This window comes from Impatiens glandulifera, chromosome 8 (assembly GCF_907164915.1).
Source record: "Impatiens glandulifera chromosome 8, dImpGla2.1, whole genome shotgun sequence".
Taxonomy (NCBI): domain Eukaryota; kingdom Viridiplantae; phylum Streptophyta; class Magnoliopsida; order Ericales; family Balsaminaceae; genus Impatiens; species Impatiens glandulifera.
This window is the reverse complement of record NC_061869.1, coordinates 46965962-46989435: the sequence shown is the minus strand read 5'-3', so window position 1 is coordinate 46989435 and position 23474 is coordinate 46965962. Positions and strand designations below refer to the sequence as shown.

Genomic DNA, 23474 nt, shown 5'->3' with positions numbered 1-23474 from the left:
ATGTAATAGCTAGTTTTAATCATTTTTAGCAATCATGCAAACATAATTAGAATATTTATTCTTTCAGTCTACTTTATAGATATTTCCTATCCTATGCTCTATCAACAAAGTACTTCCCTGTTGATTCTTAACTAGACATGCTTGTTTATGAAATTCAACAGTATATCCTATATCACACATTTGACTTATCCTAAACAGGTTATAATACAGATTTTCAAACAGTAGAACATTTATAGTTAGGTTTCCATGGACAATCTTACAATTTCCCACAGCCTTACCCTTAGAGTTGTCATCGAAAATGATCTTTAAACCAGATTCTTTCACAATATCGGTTAACAGCTTGCTGTTTCCTGTCATGTACCTTGAATATCCGTTGTCCAGGTACCATTCCAAATTCTCCAATCGTTTAATTTGTTTACCCTTTAAAATATAATTATTTACACCTTTTGATACCCACATATAATTTAATCCACGGTTAATTAGTCCCTTGGGAATCCATACTTGAATTATTCGAATGAATCTCCCAGTGTTGGTCTTAATGATTTTACTTGCATTAGGTTTGACATCTCTCCGTTTTCCTTTGAATGCTTCATCGTATTGTGATAATGATGTTTGATGAACGTTTTCTGGCCTTTTGTTGTGTTCTCGCTTAACCGGCCGATTGACTTTCCTTCTCTCAGGACTAAGCCACCGTGATTAATCGGTTGACCCTAGATATGTCAGTTTCTTTGTCGGTTTATTTGAATCATGACCTGCTTCATTGTTGATTGATGTACCCTTGACAAAGATTATAAATGGAAGCTTATCTTTACTGAGTTTCAACTCTTTGCATGACTTATCTGGATTGTTGTTGTCGTAGCCTAGACTGAACTTACAGTTGGGAGGTCTTTGATGACTCGTCATCTGGCTCACAGCATCACCAGATTTCGTCCATGTAGCAATCAAATATTTTGTTCTTTCATTTTCTTCAGTCAATAGTTCTCATTCTCAGAGGATAGTTCAACTATTCCACCAGTTTGGTTATTTAGCTGAGTTGGTACAAGATTAGACATATTCATGAGTGCAGTAATCAGATCTTCTCAGGTGAACTCTTCAGAGGAAAAGTTGAATACATCTTCCTCATCTGCCATAAGACATCTGATTCCTTCATTGTCACTGTTTGAATCACTTTCATCCCACTTACGTCCACCATCATCAGCTATCAAGGCCATTTGAATCTCCTTATTTTGATTGTTTGACTGATAATCTTCCCTTGGTTTCTGATCGGTTGACTTTCTGTCGTCTCTTCTTGGCTTCCGACACTCCAACTTGTAATGACCTAAAGCATCACAGTTAAAAAAACATACTTTAGTTTTATTACCGTTTGAGTAGTTGTAATTATAGGACTTGTTGGGTTGACTCTTCTTCATGAATTTTCCAAACTTCTTGGCAAGCATAACCATTGCATCATCGCTGAATTGTTCAGCTCACTTGACAAGTACTGGAGCTGCCGGTTCCACAGAGGACACTAGAGCTCTGGTCGCTATTGAAGTAGATGACTCATATTCATTTCTTGAGTTAATCTCGAACTCATAGTGTCACACCCTAAAATTCATGTTTGACCGAATGCCTTCGGTCCTGGCCAAGACCAAGCAACCATGTGATTGGAAATTAGGACCGATGCAAATCTGAGACTTAGGACTGATGGTTTATATGTTAATATCGATGATGTATGTGTTTGGGCCGAGCAAATATGTGTTAGGGCCTAAAAATATGTGTAAAGGCCGAGATATATGTGTCAGGGCCGAGAAATATGGGTCAGGGCCAAGAAATATGTGTTAGGACCAAGTATATATGTGTTAGGACCGAGCATAAATGTGTTAGGACAGATAAATATGTGTTATGACCGTGAATATATATGTTAGGACCGAGAAGACCGAGGGAAATCTATGTCACGACCGATAAGGTCCGACCGAGGGAGATCCGACCGAGACTTATGTCCTTTCTTTGCTTTGCCACCTCATGCTTAGACACTTCATGCTTAGCCACCTCATGCTTAAATACACCTCATGCTTAAGTACACCTCATGCTTAGCCACCTCATGCTTAAATACACCTCATGCTTAACCACCTCATGCTTAAATACACCTCATGCTTAAGTACACCTCATGCTTAACCACCTCATGCTTAAATACACCTCATGCTTAAATACACCTCATGCTAAGTACACCTCATGCTTAAGTACACCTCATGCTTATGTACACCTCATGCTTAAGTACACCTCATGATTAAATACACCTCGTGCTTAAATACACCTCATGCTAAGTACACCTCATGCTAAGTACAACTAATGTTTAAATACACCTCATGCTTAAGTACACCTCATGCTTAGCCACCTCATGCTTAAATACACCTCATGCTTAAATACACCTCATGCTAAGTACACCTCATGATAAGTACACCTCATGCTTAAGTACACCTCATGCTTAAGTACACCTCATGCTAGGTACACCTCATGCTTAAGTACACCTCATGCTTAAGTACACCTCATACTTAAATACACCTCATGCTTAAATACACCTCATGCTAAGTATACATCATGCTTAAGTACACCTCATGCTTATGTACACCTCATGCTTAAGTACACCTCATGCTTAAATACACCTCATGCTAAGTACATCTCATGCTAAGTACACCTCATGCTTAAATACACCTCATGCTTAATTACACCTTATGCTTAACCACCTCATGCTTAACACCACATGATAGGATATGCCCATAATTTATTATCTTAAGTGTTAAGTATAATCCACCTCATGCTTCACCCACCCATGCTATGCCAAGTAGGTGACCAGCCCCTTCATCACCTTTTTATAAATCACATGCTTATGACCAGCAAGTGACAAGCCCTCTACATTAGTAAAGTGTCCTCCCCATGCTTTGACAAGTCTATGACCAGCCCCCTTAATGATTAAGTATTCACCTCATGCTTCATGAACCGACCTTAGCTCTTTATATATATATACTTCACCATGGATTGATTAAATGATATCAATTCATCTTCAGTCTTCACTAAGAATCACTAGAAGCCCTTGAAGAACAACCACTCTTCAAATAAGATCAATCCTTAGCATCTTCAAAGTATAAGGCAATAAACCCTTTCTATATCACTCTTTAGAAACTCACACATGCTTATATAACTCATATATGTTCTATAAATTATGCATACTGCTTTTATAGCATATTTCCTTTGCATTTTCATATCTTTGATGATGAACCAAGTATGATCTGTTTCAAAAAGACAAACTGTTTTTCAAGTTACAATCTGTTTTCAAAGGCTGATCTGTTTTCCAAACAAGGGTGTGTTTTATAAACAAGGGTATGTTTTCTAAAAGAATGGTCTGTTTTCTAAAAGAAGGGTCTGTTTTATAAACAAGGGTCTGTTGTCAAAAAGTAAGATCTATTTTATGGGATCATTGTTTACAATGATGTATGAGTATTGACGGAAGGGAGGAAGGCTACGCATGATGAGCTCTGGTAGTCTGATTCCAAAATATGTGCTGGATGTTTCTATTGGGACTGGACTTCTAGGACGAGTTCTAGAAGATTCTACCCACACAGACAAGTGTCGAACCAGGTTGTGGACTTTAGGGATAGACTCCGAAGAGTGCCTATCCAAATATGTGCTCAACAGGATTCCTAACTTTCAGGATCAATTGTAAAGGGCCAATTATCTTCTCAAGGTCTTACTGTATTTTCACAAGTGATGCTTTACTTTACAAACCAGCAAGTGGACCCAAAGAAGCTTTTTAAATGTCTTTTCTACAATCTGTTTTATAACTTGCTGGGTCTTTAGACTCACTATGCTTGTGTGGTGTAGGTACACAGTTATAGACTTTATTTGACAAGTAAAGGGAGGCTTGGAGTGGGGCAAGGTGCGGAGATGTGTGTGAAAGGAGGGACCAAGCAGAAGATCGAGCCCTTTGTTGGGTCTTTTATTTAAAGTCTGTATTTTATAAGAAAAGGACCTTGTCTTGTTTTTATAAACCGGAATTTTGTAGCACCACTTTTATACTTAAAAAAACGTTTCCGCAACGTTTCTGTTTTTCCGCTTAAGTTTGCACGGTCTCAAAACACTCCCTCACTCGTTCTGAGTAGATTAGGAGTGAGGGGTGTTACACATAGGCTTTCAGATCTTCAAAGACGTCATGCAGCCACATCTTATGAAGATTCCTTGATTCTCTCATCACCCTAGTTTTGGTATCCCAAACGCTTGGAAGAGCTCTTAGAGCTTTGACGATTGTCTCTTTGTTGTCGTAGGTATTTTGTAGAAGTGAGAGTTCATTCACAATGTTTGTGAAACGATCACCAAATTCTTTCATAGTTTCAACGGGGCGCATCTTAATATTTTCGAACTTTTGAGTGGCCACCATGATTTTGTTTTCCTTGGTTCGTTCGTTTCCTTCGTGGAGCTGGATGATTGTCTCTCATACTTATTTTGCATTGGCGCATGCTCTGATCTTTGCGAACGTGTTTCTTTCCAAGCTGGTGTAGATGGCGTTTCTGGCTAGGTTGTCAAGATTATTCCTTCTTTTGTCATCATTTGTCCACTCGCTTCTTCCCTTATCAATTTTTATTGGACCATTGGAAATGACATACATCATGTCATCATTTATTGTGGATAGATGCATTTGCATTCGTAGCTTCCAATCGATGAAATCTTCCCCTTCGAGCATTGGGTCTTTGGCTGACGTTTTGTTGCTTGAGAATAGAGACTAGCTTCTTTGATACCACTTGTTAGAATCGGGATCGCCCAAGGGAGACTGGGGTCTCACAAAGGTGAACGCTTACACACACGCCGGTTGATAATAACCTTGTTAGAGGTTAATATCGATCTTTATTCTTCGCAAGTTGTCACAAACTCTTGAACCGAGTTCAAGTGCGGAAGTTTTCATTTTAACTTGAAGCAACGAATAAACGGTTTAAAGGATGGTAAAGGAAAGAAGACACAACACGAAATTTATGGATGTTCGGAGATAAAGCTGCTACGTCACCCCTTCTTTTCAAACCTTTGAGAAGGATATTCACTAGAATATTTGATCTGTTTACAATAGGTACATAAACTTAGTCGAATAACCAAGGTTTAACTATTGCCTGTTTTCGACCTTTCAATAAACTCATTCTGTTGAACAAAAATAAATTTTGCCAACTTACAATGCTCATCAATCACACATAATAGGTAATATTATAATACACTTGAGTTTTTAACACACACTGTTATGAAAGCTTGAGCGATTTGATAGCAAGGATTCGGGTTGAAAAGGTTGTAAGGTTAAAAGGTGAAACCGGTGGTGAAAACAGATGACTTTTGTCTTCTGAAGTAGGTAAATATATCAACGAATATATTTTCTTCTTCAAAGGATATATTTGTTTGATGGTACACCTTTCTTAATCGTGATTGGTTGGAGTTCAAGGAAGTACAGCATATGTGATATCTTTTGTTCTTGTCTGTCTCTGATAATAATAATTCAAGATGACATTAATTGGATTAATGATTTCTGAGGAGCAATCATCATACAATTTTGTCTTCTAATTATTTGGTAGTCTGAATTAAATTGACAGACATCTGTTCCTAAGAAGTCTTCATTAGACTTGCACCAAAATGGAAATAAAAGGCTAAGGTAGTATAAAGATGATTTATGCAATTATCGGGTATGTTTGTGACAGTCCTGGAATACATACTATCGGCTACGCTTCATTAGAGAACCGATATTTAAAATACTACCGGTTGCGCTTAGGATAAAACCGAAGTTGAGATATTACCAGATTTAGATACTACCCAAGTAAAGATACTATCGGCTACGCGTTGGATTAAATTGAACTGAGATACTACTGGTTATGTGTGAGATAAAACTGACTTTGAGATATTACCAACTTTGAGATACTACCGGATATGCTTAGGATAAAACCGAGTTTGAGATAATATCGACCTTAAGATACTATCGATTACGTCTAGGATAAAACCGATTTAGGATAAAACTGACTTTGAGATACCACCGGATACGCTTAGGATAAAACCGATTTTGAGATACTACCAGTTATGTCTTAAGATACTACTGATCCTTAGATACTACCGAATACGCTTAGGATAAAACTGATTTTGAGATACTACCGGTTACGTCTTGAGATACTACCGATCTTGAGATACTACCGGATACGCTTAGGATAAAACCGATTTTGAGATACTACCGGTTACATCTTGATATACTACCGATCTTGAGATACTACCGGATACGCTTAGGATAAAACTGATTTTGAGATACTACCGGTTACGTCTTGGATAAAATCGATCTTGAGATACTACCAGATACGCTTAGGATAAAACCGATTTTGAGATATTGCCGGCTTGGAGATATTACCGACTTAGAGTTAAAATCGGTTACGTCTTGACATAAAACCGATGTTAAGATACTATCGGTTACGTTTCTGATAAAAACTATTTTACACCCGACTTGAGATAAAACCGATCAGCTTTATTTCTAGTTTTCTTTCACCTGTATGTGATTTAAACTTACTTAAGTTCTTTATTAATAGTTAATTAATAATTAATAATTAATTATCTATTTATCTAACACTTGGAATCACGGAGAATAATTAATTTTAAGGGGGAGTGTTGAAAATAAAATTAATTAAGGAATCGAAGAGTCGTCTGAATTTTAATGTCCTATTAATAATAGAATTATTATGTTTATGTTTAATATGTATCTTTTTTGAGGAAACGGTTTAACACTATTTCATTAAGAAGCCCAAAAAAGTGGGTGGATCAATAATCAAAACTAGACCAAAGCATAGTTTTGATTGTAAGGTAAAAAACAAACGATCCAAATGTTTCTGAATGGTAGTAGTCAAATCACATTATAAACACAAATTATAATGAACAAAGACTACAGACTATCTATCACAACCTGTATTATCACCATGTCCAACTTTTTGACCATATTGACTTCTTCCACATCATCTTCATCTCTCGTTCTTAATGAAAGGAGATTGAATTGAAACAAATAATAATATTTGTCTTCTCCAGTTGTTTTATATTCTTTTGTATAAACACGTACTAATATGATAAAAAATATTCTTTTTCAGAAGTTTATGGTTCTTGTCACTGTTTTTCTCTGTTTCAATTTTACGTATTTGAATATCAATCACCAGTGAAAAAAAAGATACATATTAAACTGGTTGTATCTTAATAAGCATTAATATTGAAAGTTAGTCATAGAGTAATAATTTAATAGTCATTGAAGTTTTATAAGTTTAAGAGTTTTTGTCATATAATAAATAGAATACTTATAGGTCGAGAAAAATGATGAAATGAAATAAAATATTTTCCCCTTTTGAATCTTATTATTTTGAGTTTTTAAAAGAATATGTCGATTTTCCATCAACGTTTTCATCCTAAAATTTTACAAATATATGTTTAATTAAGATTAATCTGTTTTTCATATATTTCAAATTTAAAAATAAACTATAAACTTATACTTATTATACTTTTATACACCTTAATATTTATATAATTTACACCTGGTACAAATTGTACCTCCTACCAAAATCATTCCTTAAGGACTAAAGTTGGATGTTTTTTTTTTAATGTGAGGTTGTAATGTACAATAGTAACTTAAAAGAGATTATTAACAATTTAGTGGAGGATGATTAAAATGATTTGATATCTATTAATGTTGAAGTTTCATATTTCCTAGGTTAGTGCTAGCAGTTATAACACAATAATTGTATCATGTTAGTGCAGGTTTTATTTCAATGTGTGTGTGTGGATATGACCAAGTATAAAGCCTTAAGGTATCTATCATAAGTTGTAGTTTCTTTTCAAATTGACCTGTTTCTCTTTACTCTCTATCTGACATGATTTTCATAAAATGTTCAAAGGATAATATGATAAATTAGGACAAAACCTGGTCCACAGAGGAACAAACAATCTTCATCTTGTTCATTGGATTTGACAAATCAGAACTAAAATTGCTGAAATTAAACCGTTAATGAGTTCACAGTGATCGATCGATCATAACATGCTACTAAGATTCGGTCTAATCACTGAGATCATCCACTGCTTGGCCATGGCAACGATCTGAACTCCACCACTGTCTGATGCGCATTTCTTTACATTAACAACCGCCGACGACAACTTCCCGCTGTGTGCGATGACCTTTGCCTCTATCTCTACTTCTTCCCCAGTCTTCGCCTGAGTATAATACGATATGTTGAGATCGACCGATACTTTGATGTGGCCGATAACGGTGCATATGGCGGCCGCACAGATGTCGTCGATCAGGATAGCGATTGCTCCGTTGTTCCAGTTTCCGTCGTCGTTGCAAGCGAGATCTGTAATGGTGAATTTGCACCGGACTAGACCTTTCTCGGCGTGATCAATTGAAAGGCCGCTTAGAGCGATGGACTCTAGCTCGTGAGTGTCCACGCCTTTTGATAGGCCTTGAAGCCATACGATCGCTCTTTCAATATACCCATCATCCATTCTTTCTCTCTCTGTCAACGACTTTCAGATCGTACTCTATTAACGACTTTTATGCTTTCAGACGTCTCTATTTCTTTCTTATCTGTCTTGCAAATCAGGTTTCAGCAAAAGTGTTTTGTTTAACACCTTTGGTTTCTATCAAATAAGTCAATCAATTCTATCATTTTACCTCTATCAATTAACTTAATTAATTGAATTGTAAATTAAAAATATTTATAAATTTTGATTTTGAAAGAATTTATTCTATTTAATTCAAATAAAAAATTGTACCATATTAAAATAAATAAATGAACAATAATATTTGTTATAAAGAAAAGTCTTAAGAGTTGTAATCTTAAACAAACAACTCTTATAAAGAGTAATTAGCCTAAAACCATAAATTACTTTATACATATAGGCTCAAACTCATTAATAATTAAATAAGTTCTAATTTCATAAAAGACAATTAAGACCAATAACTTTCAATTTACTAACAATAAATGCTTAAACTCACAATCTCCCCCGTAACAATGATTTGGTTCAAGATTCTTCACGTTGATCAGTTTTCGCATCTCCGCGAATTTGACATTTGCTAGTGCCTTGATGAGAATATCTACACGTTCCTCTCTATAGCTTACAAACTCTACAACGATCTTTCAGTTCTTAACACATTCACAAATGAAGTGGAACCGAGTGTTGATGTGTTTGATGCGTCCATGAAACACCAAATTCTTCATTAATGATATTGCGAACTTGTTGTCCACAAAGGGTTACCGGCCTCGACTCGCATCTAAGTACCTCACTCAACAAATTTCATAGTCAAAGTGTTATGCCCAAACTCATCTTTTTCTGTTAGGAAAGTCTAGTAAGGTCAAGGGTGCATTTCTGGAAAGTCCACCCTTAAGTATTCACTTGTAAGTCATGCTAGGAATAGACTTGTTATTATTATTATTGGGGGCTCAGATATAAACAGGCAGTGTTAATTATATGGTGGGACAGTTTGAAGAAAGACCCATGAAGAAGAGGCTCACAATTATGCTTAGGAATAGACTTGCTGCTACTATTAAGGACTAGGATATAATTGCTATGTGTTAAAGTATATATGTAGCCCAAAATGTATAAGGGACATGGGATACAAGAGGCTATAATTTGTACTTAGGCAAATTTTAATAAAAACAGTAAGTTGCATGGACCCATGTAAGGGGACCCACTAAATAATTAGGACAAGTTTAATCCTAATTTAATTACCTCTTTAGTCAATAATTAAACCAACATGTTTTTCCTTTAATTTGGACACATGGCAGCTAAATAACACTCCACCCATACCCATTGCATACTTTCCACTTACCCCAGATGCATGCTACACACTTAGCATAGCAGCCCTTAGATCACCTTACCCCCTTTAGCTTAATTCATTTCCAAATTCAGTTCTCTCTCTCTTTAAGCAAGAATTTGGAGCTTTCCTTCAAGACAAGAGCAAACCCTAGCCAATATCATCTTCTTTATCCCAATTTCGAAATTAAGGCAAGCATTTTCTTAAATTCATTCTTTATGCCACACATAGCTATATATCAAAAGTACTTTCTGCCTAAATTTCATATATGTTGGAAATACATGTTTTTAAGGCATAATAGTGATTTATGGACAAACTTGGGTTGTAAACAATCTGTTTTCTAAAGAAAGACAAGGGTCTTCATGTTTTCCAGAAACTATAGGGTTTCCATGATTTGTTAAGTATAAACTTCTATAAAACAAAAACCCTTATGATTTATGCATACATGGGCGCATACTATTTATGAATGAGTATTGACGGAAACGGAAAGAGGCTGGCTGGCATGAGCTCTAGTCAGCTAATTCCAAATGTACTGGCTGAATTATTTATGGGACCAGAATATTTAGCATGAGCTCTATTTATTGCTTCTCAACCCAAAAGACGATCCAAACAGGTTTAGGGCTTTTAGGGATGGACTCCTAATTGTGTCTTTTCCAAATACGGCTCAAACAGATTCCTTGCCTTCAGGATCAACTCTGAATGGTGTAGGGTCAAACATGGCTCAAGATATTACTGTACAGGCCCATTAACTCATATTTTCTAAACATGCATATGGCTTTTTATGGACTGATCATCTTTTAAAGTATGAACAATTTATGCATGCCTCTTTCTTTTTAAAAGCAAAGCATTCCAGAAGGTTTTAAAATATTTAATTGCTTGCTGAGTCATTAGACTCACTATGTTGTGTGTGGTGTAGGTACCCAGCCTTAACTTTTGTACACTTGAAGGAATGAGGCTTGGAGAGGAGTAAACTGTGGGAGAAAGTGTGGGAGGAGGGACCGAGGCTGTTAGATTTACTTGTCTTTTTTATCAACACTTGACTTTTATTTTGGGTCCTTTCTTATTGTCTAATGGTGCATGTATATAAGACTTGTACAGAAACATGTTGGCATGATGGGTTATAGGTTATCATGTTGTAGTTCTTGTTGCTGTTTAATGCAGCTTGTATATATAAAATATATTTTTGAACAGAACCAGTGTATATGGCTTCATCTAGGGATCTTAAGTTAAATAGAGATACATATTGAGTAGTAGTTATTAATATATGAGCAGGGACGTCTCAGTTGGTATCAGAGCAACGGTCCCGATCCTTAGCACTTCCACACTCCAGCTCCTACAGTTTCATCTCCAAGATCTCGCCTTCAAATGTTTGTAAGTTTTATGTGATTAAATGTGATATTAGGATCAATGATAGGGAATAAGAAGTCAGTTTATATGGTTTTTAAATATGCTAAGCTTTTCTTAGGGTCTATATGTGATTTTAGATCTAAGACAATGGGGAAAGTTGCCAAGGCCCAGTCTTCATAATCTTCTGCAGCAACGGAGCCAGATCAGAATACACTTTTGACAGGATTAATTGAGACCTTGAGGGAGCAGAATCGTCTTCAAGGGGAGCAAATGAGGGCAATGTTTCAGATTAATAATAATAGTAGAACTCACAAGAATCATGAAGGAGGGAAAGCTCCTGTGTATAAGCAGTTCATGACATTTAAGCCAGCTGAGTTTAGGGGTAGCACAGATCCAATTATTTCTTAAGAGTGGGTTCAGTCCATGGAAACAATCTTTGAGTTTATGCAGATTACATAAGTGGAAAGGGTCAGGTGTGCCACTTTTATGTTGAAGGATGATGCACGAATTTGGTGGCAGGGGGCTAAAGTAGCACTTGATATTAACAACATAACCTGGAGAGAGTTCAAGGAGGTCTTCTATGGGAAATATTTTACTTTGAGCACAAGAAACATGCTAGCGCGGGAATTTCTGGAAATTAAGCAAGGGGATTCTAGTATTGCAGATTATGTGAAAAGGTTTGAACGAGGCAAGTATTTTGCTCCAATAATTACCGGCGATGCTTCCATGGAGCTTAATCATTTTCTTGAGGGACTCAATGCTACAATCCGTCGGGATGTAAGGCTTAGTAATCCTTCTTCCATGAGGGAAACGGTTGACCGAGCTCTAATGGCTGAGAAGGATAGCCAAGATATTATTAGGGAGGCTCAGGCCAAGAGGACCAGTTATCAAGGAAGGGAGTCTCATGTTCCAGCAATGAAGAGGCCTTTTAATCAGTCCTTCAATCGAAATGCTTTGCCCCAGTCATCTTATAATCAAGCTGCTAATTCTCAACATTCTCTGCAGCCAAGGAACTTCTACCACAACAACAACAACCAAAGATTTTCTCAAAGGCCTCAGCAGTCACAACAATCAAAGAGGGTTCAACCAGTTGGATCAGTATCCTCAGCCAAATTTTCCAACACTCCAATTCCAGTATGTACCATCTGTGGGAAAACTCATATAGGGAGTTGTATGCAAGGGTCCAATGTTTATTTCTTATGTAAGCAGTGAGGGCACATCCAAAGGGAATGTCTCAAGAAGAATGAGGTTGCACCAGGGAGGGTTTTCTCAATGACAAGGGAGGAGGCCGACCCTAAGACCACGATCATTACGGGTAATCTTTTAATAGCAAATATTTTAGCCAACACTTTGATAGACACTGGAGCAACACATTCCTTTATTACTACATGTTTTGTTCAAAAAGCTGGTTTAAAACCTGAGGAGTCGTTGATGGCATATAGCATATCACTTCCTTAAGGCTCTCACCTGAATTCCAATAAGATTATTAAGGCCTGCCCAGTTTATAATCAAAACCATAAGATGTTAACAGATCTTGTGGTATTATATATGGTAGGATTTGATGTGATCCTAGGTATGGACTGGCTATTCCGACATGAGGCGCAGATTAATTGTAATAAGAAAACGGTGGTGCTAACAGATCAGTATGGTAAGACCTTTCTGTTTCGTACGATTCCTGCATTTAAGGGGCAACAACTGTTTTTAAAAGGAGCCAATAGGGTGATGTCTTATAAGTATGCTATGATAGCTGGGCAGAAACTTAAGTTAGAAGATATTGAGGTAGTGAGGGATTTCCCTAGTGTATTTCCTAATGATATTTCAAGTTTGCCGCAAAAACGTGATGGGGAGTTCTCTATAACATTGAAGCCAGGGACACTGCCAATTTCAAAGGTGCCTTATCATTTAGCTCCTACAGAAATGAAAGAGCTGAAAGATCAATTGCAAGATTATCTGGACAAAGGCTTCATCCGCCCAAGTGTATCTCCATGGGGTGCACCAGTCCTTCTTGTGAATAAGAAAGATAGTTCCAAAAGGTTGCGTATTGATGACAAGGTGACAATTCAGAATAAGTACTCGTTGCCAAGAATTGATGACCTGTTTGATCAACTTCAGGGTGCTTTGGTGTTTTCCAAGATTGATCTGCGTTCTGGTTATCATCAATTGCGAATCAAGGAAGAGGATGTAAAGATAACAACATTCTGAACCCGCTATGGGCATTATGAGTTCTTGGTTATGCCGTTTGGACTAACCAATGCACCATCTGTGTTCATGGAGCTGATGCATAGGGTATTCCATTCGTATTTGGATCAGTTCATGGTAGTTTTCTTAGATGATATATTAATCTATTTGTGTTCGGAAGAAGAGCATAGGCAACACTTGGCTGTAGTTTTGCAGGTCTTAAAAGAAAATCAGTTGTTTGCAAAGCTAAGTAAGTGTGATTTCTAGCTCAAGCAGATTGCTTTCTTGGGGCATATTATTTCAGCAAAGGGGTTGGAAGTTGACCCATCCAAGGTGAAACAGTTAAGGAGTGGGCGACGCCAAAGAATATGACTGAAGTGAGGAGCTTTCTTGGATTAGCAGGCTATTATAGGAGGTTCAACAAGGGCTTTTCCAAGATAGCACTGCCTCTTACAACTCTAACGCGCAAGAATGTGAAATTTGTGTGGTCTGATGAATGCGAGACAAGTTTTAATGAGTTAAAGAGGTGTCTGATTTCTGCACCAGTGCTTACCATTCCAGAAGGAGTAGGAAACTTTGTGGTTTGCACTGATGCATCAAAGTGTGGACTAGGAGCTGTTCTTATGCAAAACGGGAATGTAGTGGCTTATGTTTCAAGGCAACTAAAGATTCATGAAAGGAATTATCCCACCCATAACTTGGAATTAGTTGCTGTAGTCTTTGCTCTTAAAATCTGGAGGCACTATCTTTATGGTGAGAAGTCTCAAATATGTATTCTATGATGTTTGGTTAAGTTAAAAGTTGGTTTAAAGTGCTTTTAAATATTTTCAAAAAATCTGTCAAAATCTCATTTTGGTGTTGCTTGAATATTGTTTAATCCCTTGTTTAGTTGTACTAGGATACCTTGTAGCTTATTTTGGACTTGTTTAAATTACCTAAGTGAGGTTCCCTTTCCTCCAAATCCAATAAAAAGGAAAAAATTGTGTTTTTAAGGCATTTGATAGAAGAATCGCGATATAATTTCCGACCAAGAAAACCAAGGCACAACCTAGGGAATGAATCAGCCCGACCTGATTTTTGACCGAAGGACATATCTTGGTTTTTTAACACGAAATCTAGGTGGTGACCTAGATTCTCGCCTGATTTTTAATCAAGAAAATTAGGAGCTTGAAACATTTTTTTGACTAAGGAGACGACCGAGGATTCTAGGACCATAACCAGGTCACGACCGAGGGCTACGATCGAGAACTCCAATGCTTGGCCTAGTTTCTGATAGAGAAAACCATATGTCCGGACTTGTTTTTGACCGTCCTACACATGCATGGCTGAGACCGAGAGTCCTAAACCGTGACTTTCCCTAGTTCGGTCGTGACCAAGTTCCTAGGGCTTATTGGTTCATTCTTTAGTAGACACCCATTTTGTACACCACATTTAAAATTTTAAAATATTTTCGAGCCAACAAATTATTTTAGAATATATATATATATATATATATATATATATATATATATATATATATATATATGCAAATGGATAGTAGAGGATTAAAATTAATAATTTCTTCAGACCGACATCGTATTAATCATTTTGCAAATCAATTAAATTTAAATTATTTTAAATAAACTGAAATGGCCCTATTCCACCTGATTTCTTAGAATTCTAAAAGGAAGCTAACGACTCGAGGAATGGACTCAAAATTGAGCACAACACCAAGATCGTCGAATTCAGACTATTTTGTTTAGAAAATATTTCGATTGCTTGGCTAAGTCTTGGTCTTATCTTACTCTCGAATCTCTTAAAACAAGGTGAGACAACTCGCTCGAGAATTCCCTCACCAAAATGAGATGAGGACAAAATAAAACATAGAGAATGACGCATACATGACTCTTTTTAGAGTCACCACCAAATTTTCTTACGCGAGAACCTAAGAAAGAATGTCTTAAGAAATTAATTTGAGTTAGTTCATTGGTTAAAAACTCAAATGTTATATAACCGCTTTTCAAAAGAAAACTTTATAAATAGAGATCGTTTTTAAAACAGGTACGGAGGATGAAGCGCAAAAGCCTTTTCCCGAGTATTATCAAACTTCGAATCAAACGAAACTAGTGCAAAATACGTTTGTACACGTACACACTTTTATTGATTTTTCTAAAATTAATTGGTGACTATTTTCAAATAAATAATAATTTTTTAAAATTAATTATGTTTAATTAATATAGAATCGGATTTCATAAAAAAAATTAAATTGTTATTTAATTATAACATATCACCGGTTTATTAAAATTTGAATAAAACTAATTATTTTTACATAATTAATTTTAAATGATGCCAAGTACTATCATTTTTTTTAAATAAGGTTTTATTTTAAAAGATGCATGGCACACAAACTAAGGTTGAAACCATCGAATCTCGAGCCACCCCGAGCCCCTATATTGCCACGTGTCAACCGACACATTATAAGCTATGAGGGATTTTACGGGGGTTACATCTTTTTAAGGAAACTCTATTGGAATTAAAATGTTTATCTCAAAAATATAAAATTGGCTTTTGAAACATTTGTATCGTTTTCAAACACTTAATAGACTTGTATTACAAGGTACAACACTTTAAAAGACACATAGGTTGTACCATATTTAAAGGTTTTATGTTTTATGTGTAAAGGGTACATCACCCTCTTCTTGCAAAGAAGTACTTGATCGGGATCGATACTTCTACACTTACGTGCAAAGATTGTTAATGTGGAATGATAACTTGTTACAAACCTAGTGATGTTGCGAGAGGAAAAACTAGGTAACCAGGATCGACTCACCCTTTAGAGATGAGTCGTCCGATAGGGCACAGACATTGTGGAGGTTGGAGTAAATTCTCAATTGTGTTATATTCCCTAGTTTATGGAGGAGTTTACATTTTCCACTATCGGTGAATGAAACAATTTTACCCATTCTTCCCATAAAACAAAAAACATGGTTACTATCATCAAGTTGGTTGTTTATCGTTACTAAACAACCAAAATACCTCGTCAATACAACCCTTATGTGACTACTATATATGTATTATGTGTGTGCATGTATAGTCTAAGTGAGAATTCTAAGCATGTTCCTTCCTTTCAAAACAAACGCATGTTTGTAAATGTTTTGAATTTACAGTCGCAGACGATGTCCATGCTGTCAGATGACGAGTTGGTTCCTTAGATTGATAATTTGACGCTAATGAATAGAATTATCAAACTTATGGCCGCATTCCTATCATGAGATTCATAAACTTCAAATTAATCTCCACCTTCTTGATAGGAACGCAACGAAGGTGGAACCATATCAAATGAGCTTATTTCCTCGGTGAAAGGTTTATGTGCCCAACCATAAAGGAATTTTGGGCTATTCTTATGACGAACAACAAAAATATTTTATTTTTTAAGGTCGTTTGTAGACTCAATGCCCATCGAAAAGCTCTTATAAGAGGAGTACGAATACTCCGAAGTCCCCTCCGATACTATCCTCGCGAAGACGTACATTAATTTCTAGACTTGAACCAAGATGGAAATAAGAAATGGAGATCTCTCTCTAATGCGAGGAACATCTATGATAACGATGTCAATCCTACTGGCTCATTTCTTTCCAACACCAGCAAACGATAAACCCTCCTCTAGAATTATCGAGGTAGCGCACTAATTGCAAAGAAGTAACAAAGTTCCTCTAGTGTTATTCTAGCGGAAACGCTAATGGGCCTGAACAACTCATGTCTGTCTTCTATCATGAGTAAAAGGGGTTCCCCTTAATACTCTATCTCTGGCAGCTTGACAAACTCAAACACCTACCATCAGTTCTGCCTGATGACATCATGTCCCCTTCTATCCAATATCGAAGAATGAAGGAAGCCTTTCCTCGACCACTGGTACATAGCAATGATGAAATCCGGGACATTCTCCCATGGTATCCTATCAAGAAAATGAATTTCATGATGGATGCAAGTCGCTAATCATGCTTTTGGGTCTAGAATGGGTTACTTACTACTACACCCATATTCTGTTTAAGTATTTCGACTACAACTTTTTAGAATTTGCCTTTGGTGTGGATAGGCCCATCGACCGCATGACCTATGCAGGATATCTCCAAAAAAATGGTATGACATCTTCTAAATGAATAATTATATTCAACAAAATAATCAAACTTTTTCATAAATTAAGACTGTTTTAAACAATTTAATTGAAATGAAATAAAAATAATTTATTGAAACAAATAAACAAAACTTTTAATATTATCAATCATATTAAAGATTACAAAAATAAAAATTTGATATGGTAACCCATTACATAATTGTTCCTCTTAATAATCGGTTAATTAGTTAGATTAGATCCTAAATATCCTTAAATTTGAGAACCAAGGCCAAGACAATAAGAAAGAAAACAATCCCAAGTGAAGAACCGACCGTACGATGAATCCAATAAGGATCGAACCTGTTCCAGAAGCTGTGGTTTCGATAATCGGAGAAGACGATGCCCATACTCAACCCAAGAAGAACCAGAGGCAGATATGAGGAGAGAGAAAACGGTTGCTGATCTTCCAGCTCTATTTCTTCGGCCAAACTTAATTTCCTTCTCCGATCCATCAATACAGGCGAGATCACGGCAAGGAATGTAAACCCTAACGCCGTTAGCCTCTTGCACGATGATGATGGTGATGAGTTGTACCGTCGATTAATCATCACTGTTGAATCTGATCTGTCCACGTTATGGCTAGCCATTAAATTAGCTAATAAGATCGAATTCTGGCCAATTTGTGTGGATGAAGAAGACGCAAGAATCATTCCTTTACATTACATGCATGTATGTAGTAAAGAGAAAAACATAGTATATAAGAAGCCAAGACAATAGGAATCGATTCCTAAAGGAGTGACAGAAAGAGGGAATTTGCCGAAGGAATGAGAAAATAGAGAAATTATTTAATTTTTTCAGCTAATAAGATTATGCCAAGTCATTCCCTTATCAAATTTCTCACAAAATTAGATGACCTAATCATTTATCATATATCTCTTATTAATAAGCGGTAACAAATATGTTTATTTTTATAAATTTTAATCTTTTGTTTTGAGGTATATTGTTTTTTCTTTTATCAAAATGGAAAAAAAATAGAAAAAGAAAATCATAAAAAAATTTCAAAGTTTATTTTTTTCTGAAGCCTGCTCGACCACAATGATAAAAATCACTAATTTTTTTTTATAAAATTTTTTAAACGAAAACAAAATTATTTGTATTTTTTCTTTCTGTAATTTTAATAAATTTTAAAAATAACTGTGATAAGTAAACTAATAAAATATTCTCTTTCAGGTTATTAATTTATAATAAAATCAATTAAAGTTGTTCAATAATACAATTTAATAAGAACATGATTCTCGTACTTTTTGGAAAAAATAATGGCCGTGAAAGAGTTTGATATATAATGATTCGTATCAATTCTTATAAAAAAAATATGATGGAGAGGACTAACTGCAGGCCAAAGTTTGAGTATTCTAAAAGAAAAGGACGACAACAATGTTATGATCATATTGTTTTATTAATGTTGACAATACTCTTATTGTTTATTCCGTGAGGACATGTTTATAATATAATAATTTATTAAATTAAAAATTTTGTTTTTTTTTATAATTTAAATTAGTAACAATTTAGATGGTAAATGAAATAATTCAAAAAAATAAACAAATGAGATGTAAACCAAATAATTTGAACTTAAGCTTGCTTGTTCTAAAATTATTTATTAGAAGTCACTTCAAAAAAGCTACAACATATAATAAAGTTATCAAATAATTTCATAATACTCGACATGGCCTTTTTCTCTTTGGGTTATTTGAAAAATTCAAACAAAATCAATTTTCTAATCAATCATTTTTCAACAATCACATCACTCATTTCATTAACCAAAATACTAAAATACCCTCTATTTTAAATTATTATTTTTTATTTTATTTATATATATCAATACCCTTTAAGTCATTTTACCAAAAATAATCATTACTTTCTCAAAATCATCATCCATTATTATTTTCTCCCTCTAAGTTTTAAAAAAAAAACAATCCAAACAAGCCCATTTCTTAAACCCAATTACAAATTATAAGAATTTAAATTTAGACACCAAAAATTCAAATTCTTACAATTGTCTTATCAAATGAAATGTGTCTTAATACATTTATAAATATATTTTCAAATTAACCTATATATATATTAAATTAGAAGCGACAGCGGAAGAGAATTTGAAAAAATTAATGAGGAACGAATGAAATGTCACTAAATGAAAAAATTATAAAAGTCAAAAAGAGAAAAAAAATTATTATTTTTTCAACAAATCATATTATGTCACGTCATTCTTCACAAATATCTTCTCTAACTTTTCTCTCCCAATTTTAATTTTTTTTTTTAAGAATAGAATCATATATTGAAATTTGAACCGTATATTGAAATTTGAACAGTTGAGTAACATATTTATGTTATATCTCGTCAAATAATTAATGTGCCCCAATCAGTTAGAGTTAGATGAGTGACACCTCAATCCACTGCCCTGCCAAAGAAGCCCGTCAGATGCTTAATGGGCAATAGGGAGAATAATAATATGCAATTTATTCTCCACTAACTAATGTTTTTTCCACACTCTTCTTACCAGATTAATTCGAATCTGATTCTCAATTCCTAATTAATTTAATCACACATGCATTAAAAAAGATATTGATTATTTTAACAATATGATACATTTCAATTATTTTTATTGACATTTCAACTATTTTAATATAATTTTTATATGTAGAGGGCACCGATTGGGTGTAAATCGACTAATCTCCGCATGAACAAATTAAGTGCAAGCATTTAAGCCAACCAATTTTACATTTCTAACCATACACAAATTGGTTAAACACTCAACAATTTCAATCGAGAAAATTAGGGATTTGAAAACGGGTAATTCCAACGCACATTCAACCCAAATTAAATTTTGTCAACTTATTATCTAATCCATATTAATGAATAATATGAGTTGTGAATGAGTTCAATTGAATAACTAAAGCAAAATTTTAGTTTGTAACACACATTTATTACGTTTTATATTTGTTTTTTTTTCAGTTAACACATTTTGATCCGTTTAACAATTATTTAATTCGTTTTACCCAATTTAATACGTTTTTTTACTTATCTAACACATTTTTAAATCGATTAACTAATATTTGATTTGTTTGACCTATTTTGACTCGCTTAATACGTTTTTAGTTTTAGCAAGTATGTTACTCGTTTTAATCCATTTTACACGTTTTTGGTACATTTAACACGTTTTGGCACGTTCAACACGTTTTGGCTCATTTAATATATTTTTATATGTTTAACACATTTTTGACACGTTTAACACATTTTCACACGTTTAACATGTTTTTGGCACGTTTAACACGTTTTTGACATCTTTAAAACTCTTATAACATTTTGGTACGTTTAATATGTTTTTGACATGTTTAACACATTTTGGACACATTTAATACATTTTGGTACGTTTAACACGTTTTGTACAAGTTTAACACATTTTTTCACATTTAACATGTTTTTGGCACATTTAACACATTTTGACATGTTTAACAAGTTGTGACACGTTAAACATATTTTGGCACGTTTAACACATTTTTGACATGTTTAATACATTTTGACCCGTTTAACATACTTGTGACACATTTAACATTTTTGGTTCGTTTAATTTATTTTTTTCTCCTTTTAATATGTCTGTGACATTATTATACATTTATTTTTGTTTCGTTTAACATATATTTGATTTGTTTGAAATTATTTTAATATTTTAATTACTAAATTAGTTGAAGAAATAATATGTGTGATTAATATGGATTATTTAAATAATATTGAAATCATTCATACTAAATAAATTCTTAAATATGTAAACTCTATTAATTTTCAGAAATAAATTAATTCATTAAAGAGTTTTAAAACAATAGTGATATGTTAGTTCTGTATGACTAGACTATTATTAAAAAAATATATTATTAATGATTTTTAATTTTTTTTTAATTATTATTCATTTGATTGTAATAGAGATCAACGTGAATCAACATAATATATTAGAGTGGGAAGATAGTTAGTTTATATTGAATTGATAAAAGAGAATTTATTATATTGAATTGATAAAAGAGAATTTTAATAAATTTATTTAATTTGAGTAATTTGGTAATCCTAACCCAATCCAACCCAAATTAACTCACCCAAATTAATATTTTGGGTTTAGGTTAGGGTTGAGGTTTAAGTCAACCCAAGATATGCTCACACCTAGAGAAAATAGCAGGGAATCTAAGGTTGAATCAAACAAAATATTTCATTCACATATTTGTCACAAATCATGGCTAATAATTATGAAATTATATCTCAAAATATTACTTAGACCTATATTTGTTAATGAAACTTAGGGGTGAGCATAATATGGGTTTACCCAAACCCAACCCTAACCCAAACCCAAAATATTATTTTGGGTTGGTTAATATGGGTTGGGTTGAGTATGGGTTGAGTTTAATTTGGGTTGGGTTAGGGTTACCCAAATTACCCAAATTATATAAATTTAGTTTAATTCTCTATTATTAATCCAATATAAACTAATCATCTTTCAACTTTAAGTTAAACACGTTTTTGACATATTTAACATATTTTTCATACATTTAACACGTTTTGCACACATCTAACACGTTTTTAATATTTTTAACACGTTTCATTTATAACACGTTTTTCACACATTTAACACGTTTTTCACACGTTTAACACGTTTTTCATACGTTTAACACGTTTTCACATTTTAACACGTTTTCACGTTTTTGACACGTTTTCACGTTTTTGACATGTTTAACACATTTTCACACTAAGAACACGTTTTTCACGTTTTTGTCACGTTGAACACATTTTTGACATTTTAAGTACGTTAAACGCATTTTTGACAAGTTTAACACGTTTTTTTACGTTTTTGGCATGTTTAACACGTTTTTAACATATGTAACACGTTAACACGTTTTTGATAAGTTTAACACGATTTTCACGTTTTTGGCACGTTTAACACGTTTTAAACATATTTAACACCTTTTTGATAAGTTTAACACGATTTTCACGTTTAACATGTTTTTGACATTTTAACACGTTTTTGATATGTTTAACACGTTTTTCACACGTTTAACACGTTTTTAATATCTTTATCACGTTTTCACACTTAAAACATGTATTTCACACGTTTAACATGTTTTTACGTTTTTGGCACGTTTAACAAGTTTTTGACATGTTTAACACGTTTTCATACTAATAACACGTTTTTGTCACGTTTAACACGTTTTTAACATGTTTAATACGTTTAACGCGTTTTTGACAAATTAAATACGTTCTTTTTACGTTTTTGTCACGTTTAACACGTTTTAACATAAATAACACGTTAACACGTTTTTGATAAGTTTAACACGGTTTTCACGTTTTTGGCACGTTTAACACGCTTTTAACATTTTAACACGTTTTTGATATGTTTAACACGTTTTTCACACGTTTAACACGTGTTTCACACATTTAATATACTTTTCATGTTTTTGACATGTTAAACACGTTTTTGACATATTTGACACGTTTTTCACACATTATCATGTTTTTCACATTTTGGTACGTTTAATATGTTTTTGACATGTTTAACATGTTTTTCACGTTTTTCACACGTTTAACATGTTCTTAACATGTTTAATACGTTTGTAACATGTTTAATACGTTTGTAACATGTTTAACACGTTTTTGGCACGTTTAACACGTTTTTGACATTTTAACATGTTTTACACATTTAACATATTTTTGTCATGTTTAACATATTTTTTTGCACGTTAACACGTTTTTGTCACGTTTAACACGTTTTTGGTATTTTTTACATGTTTAATATGTTTTTCACACGTTTGACATTAAACGTGTGAAAATATATTAAACATGTCAAAAATGTGAAAAACATCAAAAACATGTTAAACGTATCAAAATGTGCCAAAATGAGGAAAACGTGTTAAACGTGCCAAAAACGTGAAATATGTGTCAAAACGTGTTAAACGTGCCAAAAACGTGAAAAACGTGTGAAAATATGTT

The 23474-nt window shown here is 34.1% G+C and overlaps 2 protein-coding genes across 2 annotated transcripts; both read right to left on the bottom strand.

Moving 5' to 3' along the window:
• Positions 1-7949: 7949 nt before the first annotated feature.
• Positions 7950-8579, bottom strand: LOC124912169 (acyl-coenzyme A thioesterase 13-like). Its single transcript, XM_047452731.1, has one exon. It carries the CDS (start codon positions 8518-8520, stop codon positions 8050-8052), a length of 471 nt encoding a protein of 156 aa, XP_047308687.1. The 5' UTR covers positions 8521-8579; the 3' UTR covers positions 7950-8049.
• Positions 8580-17689: 9110 nt separating this feature from the next.
• Positions 17690-18156, bottom strand: LOC124912657. The gene has a single exon (XM_047453304.1). The coding sequence runs from the start codon at positions 18095-18097 to the stop codon at positions 17711-17713; it is 387 nt and encodes a 128-aa protein (XP_047309260.1). The 5' UTR covers positions 18098-18156; the 3' UTR covers positions 17690-17710.
• Positions 18157-23474: the final 5318 nt, after the last annotated feature.

What these genes read in the sequence shown, in the direction of transcription:
- LOC124912657 (XM_047453304.1), bottom strand. Translation starts at nt 18,097, where the DNA reads ATGGCTAGCCATAACGTGGACAGATCAGATTCAACAGTGATGATTAAT.
- LOC124912169 (XM_047452731.1), bottom strand. Translation starts at nt 8,520, where the DNA reads ATGGATGATGGGTATATTGAAAGAGCGATCGTATGGCTTCAAGGCCTA.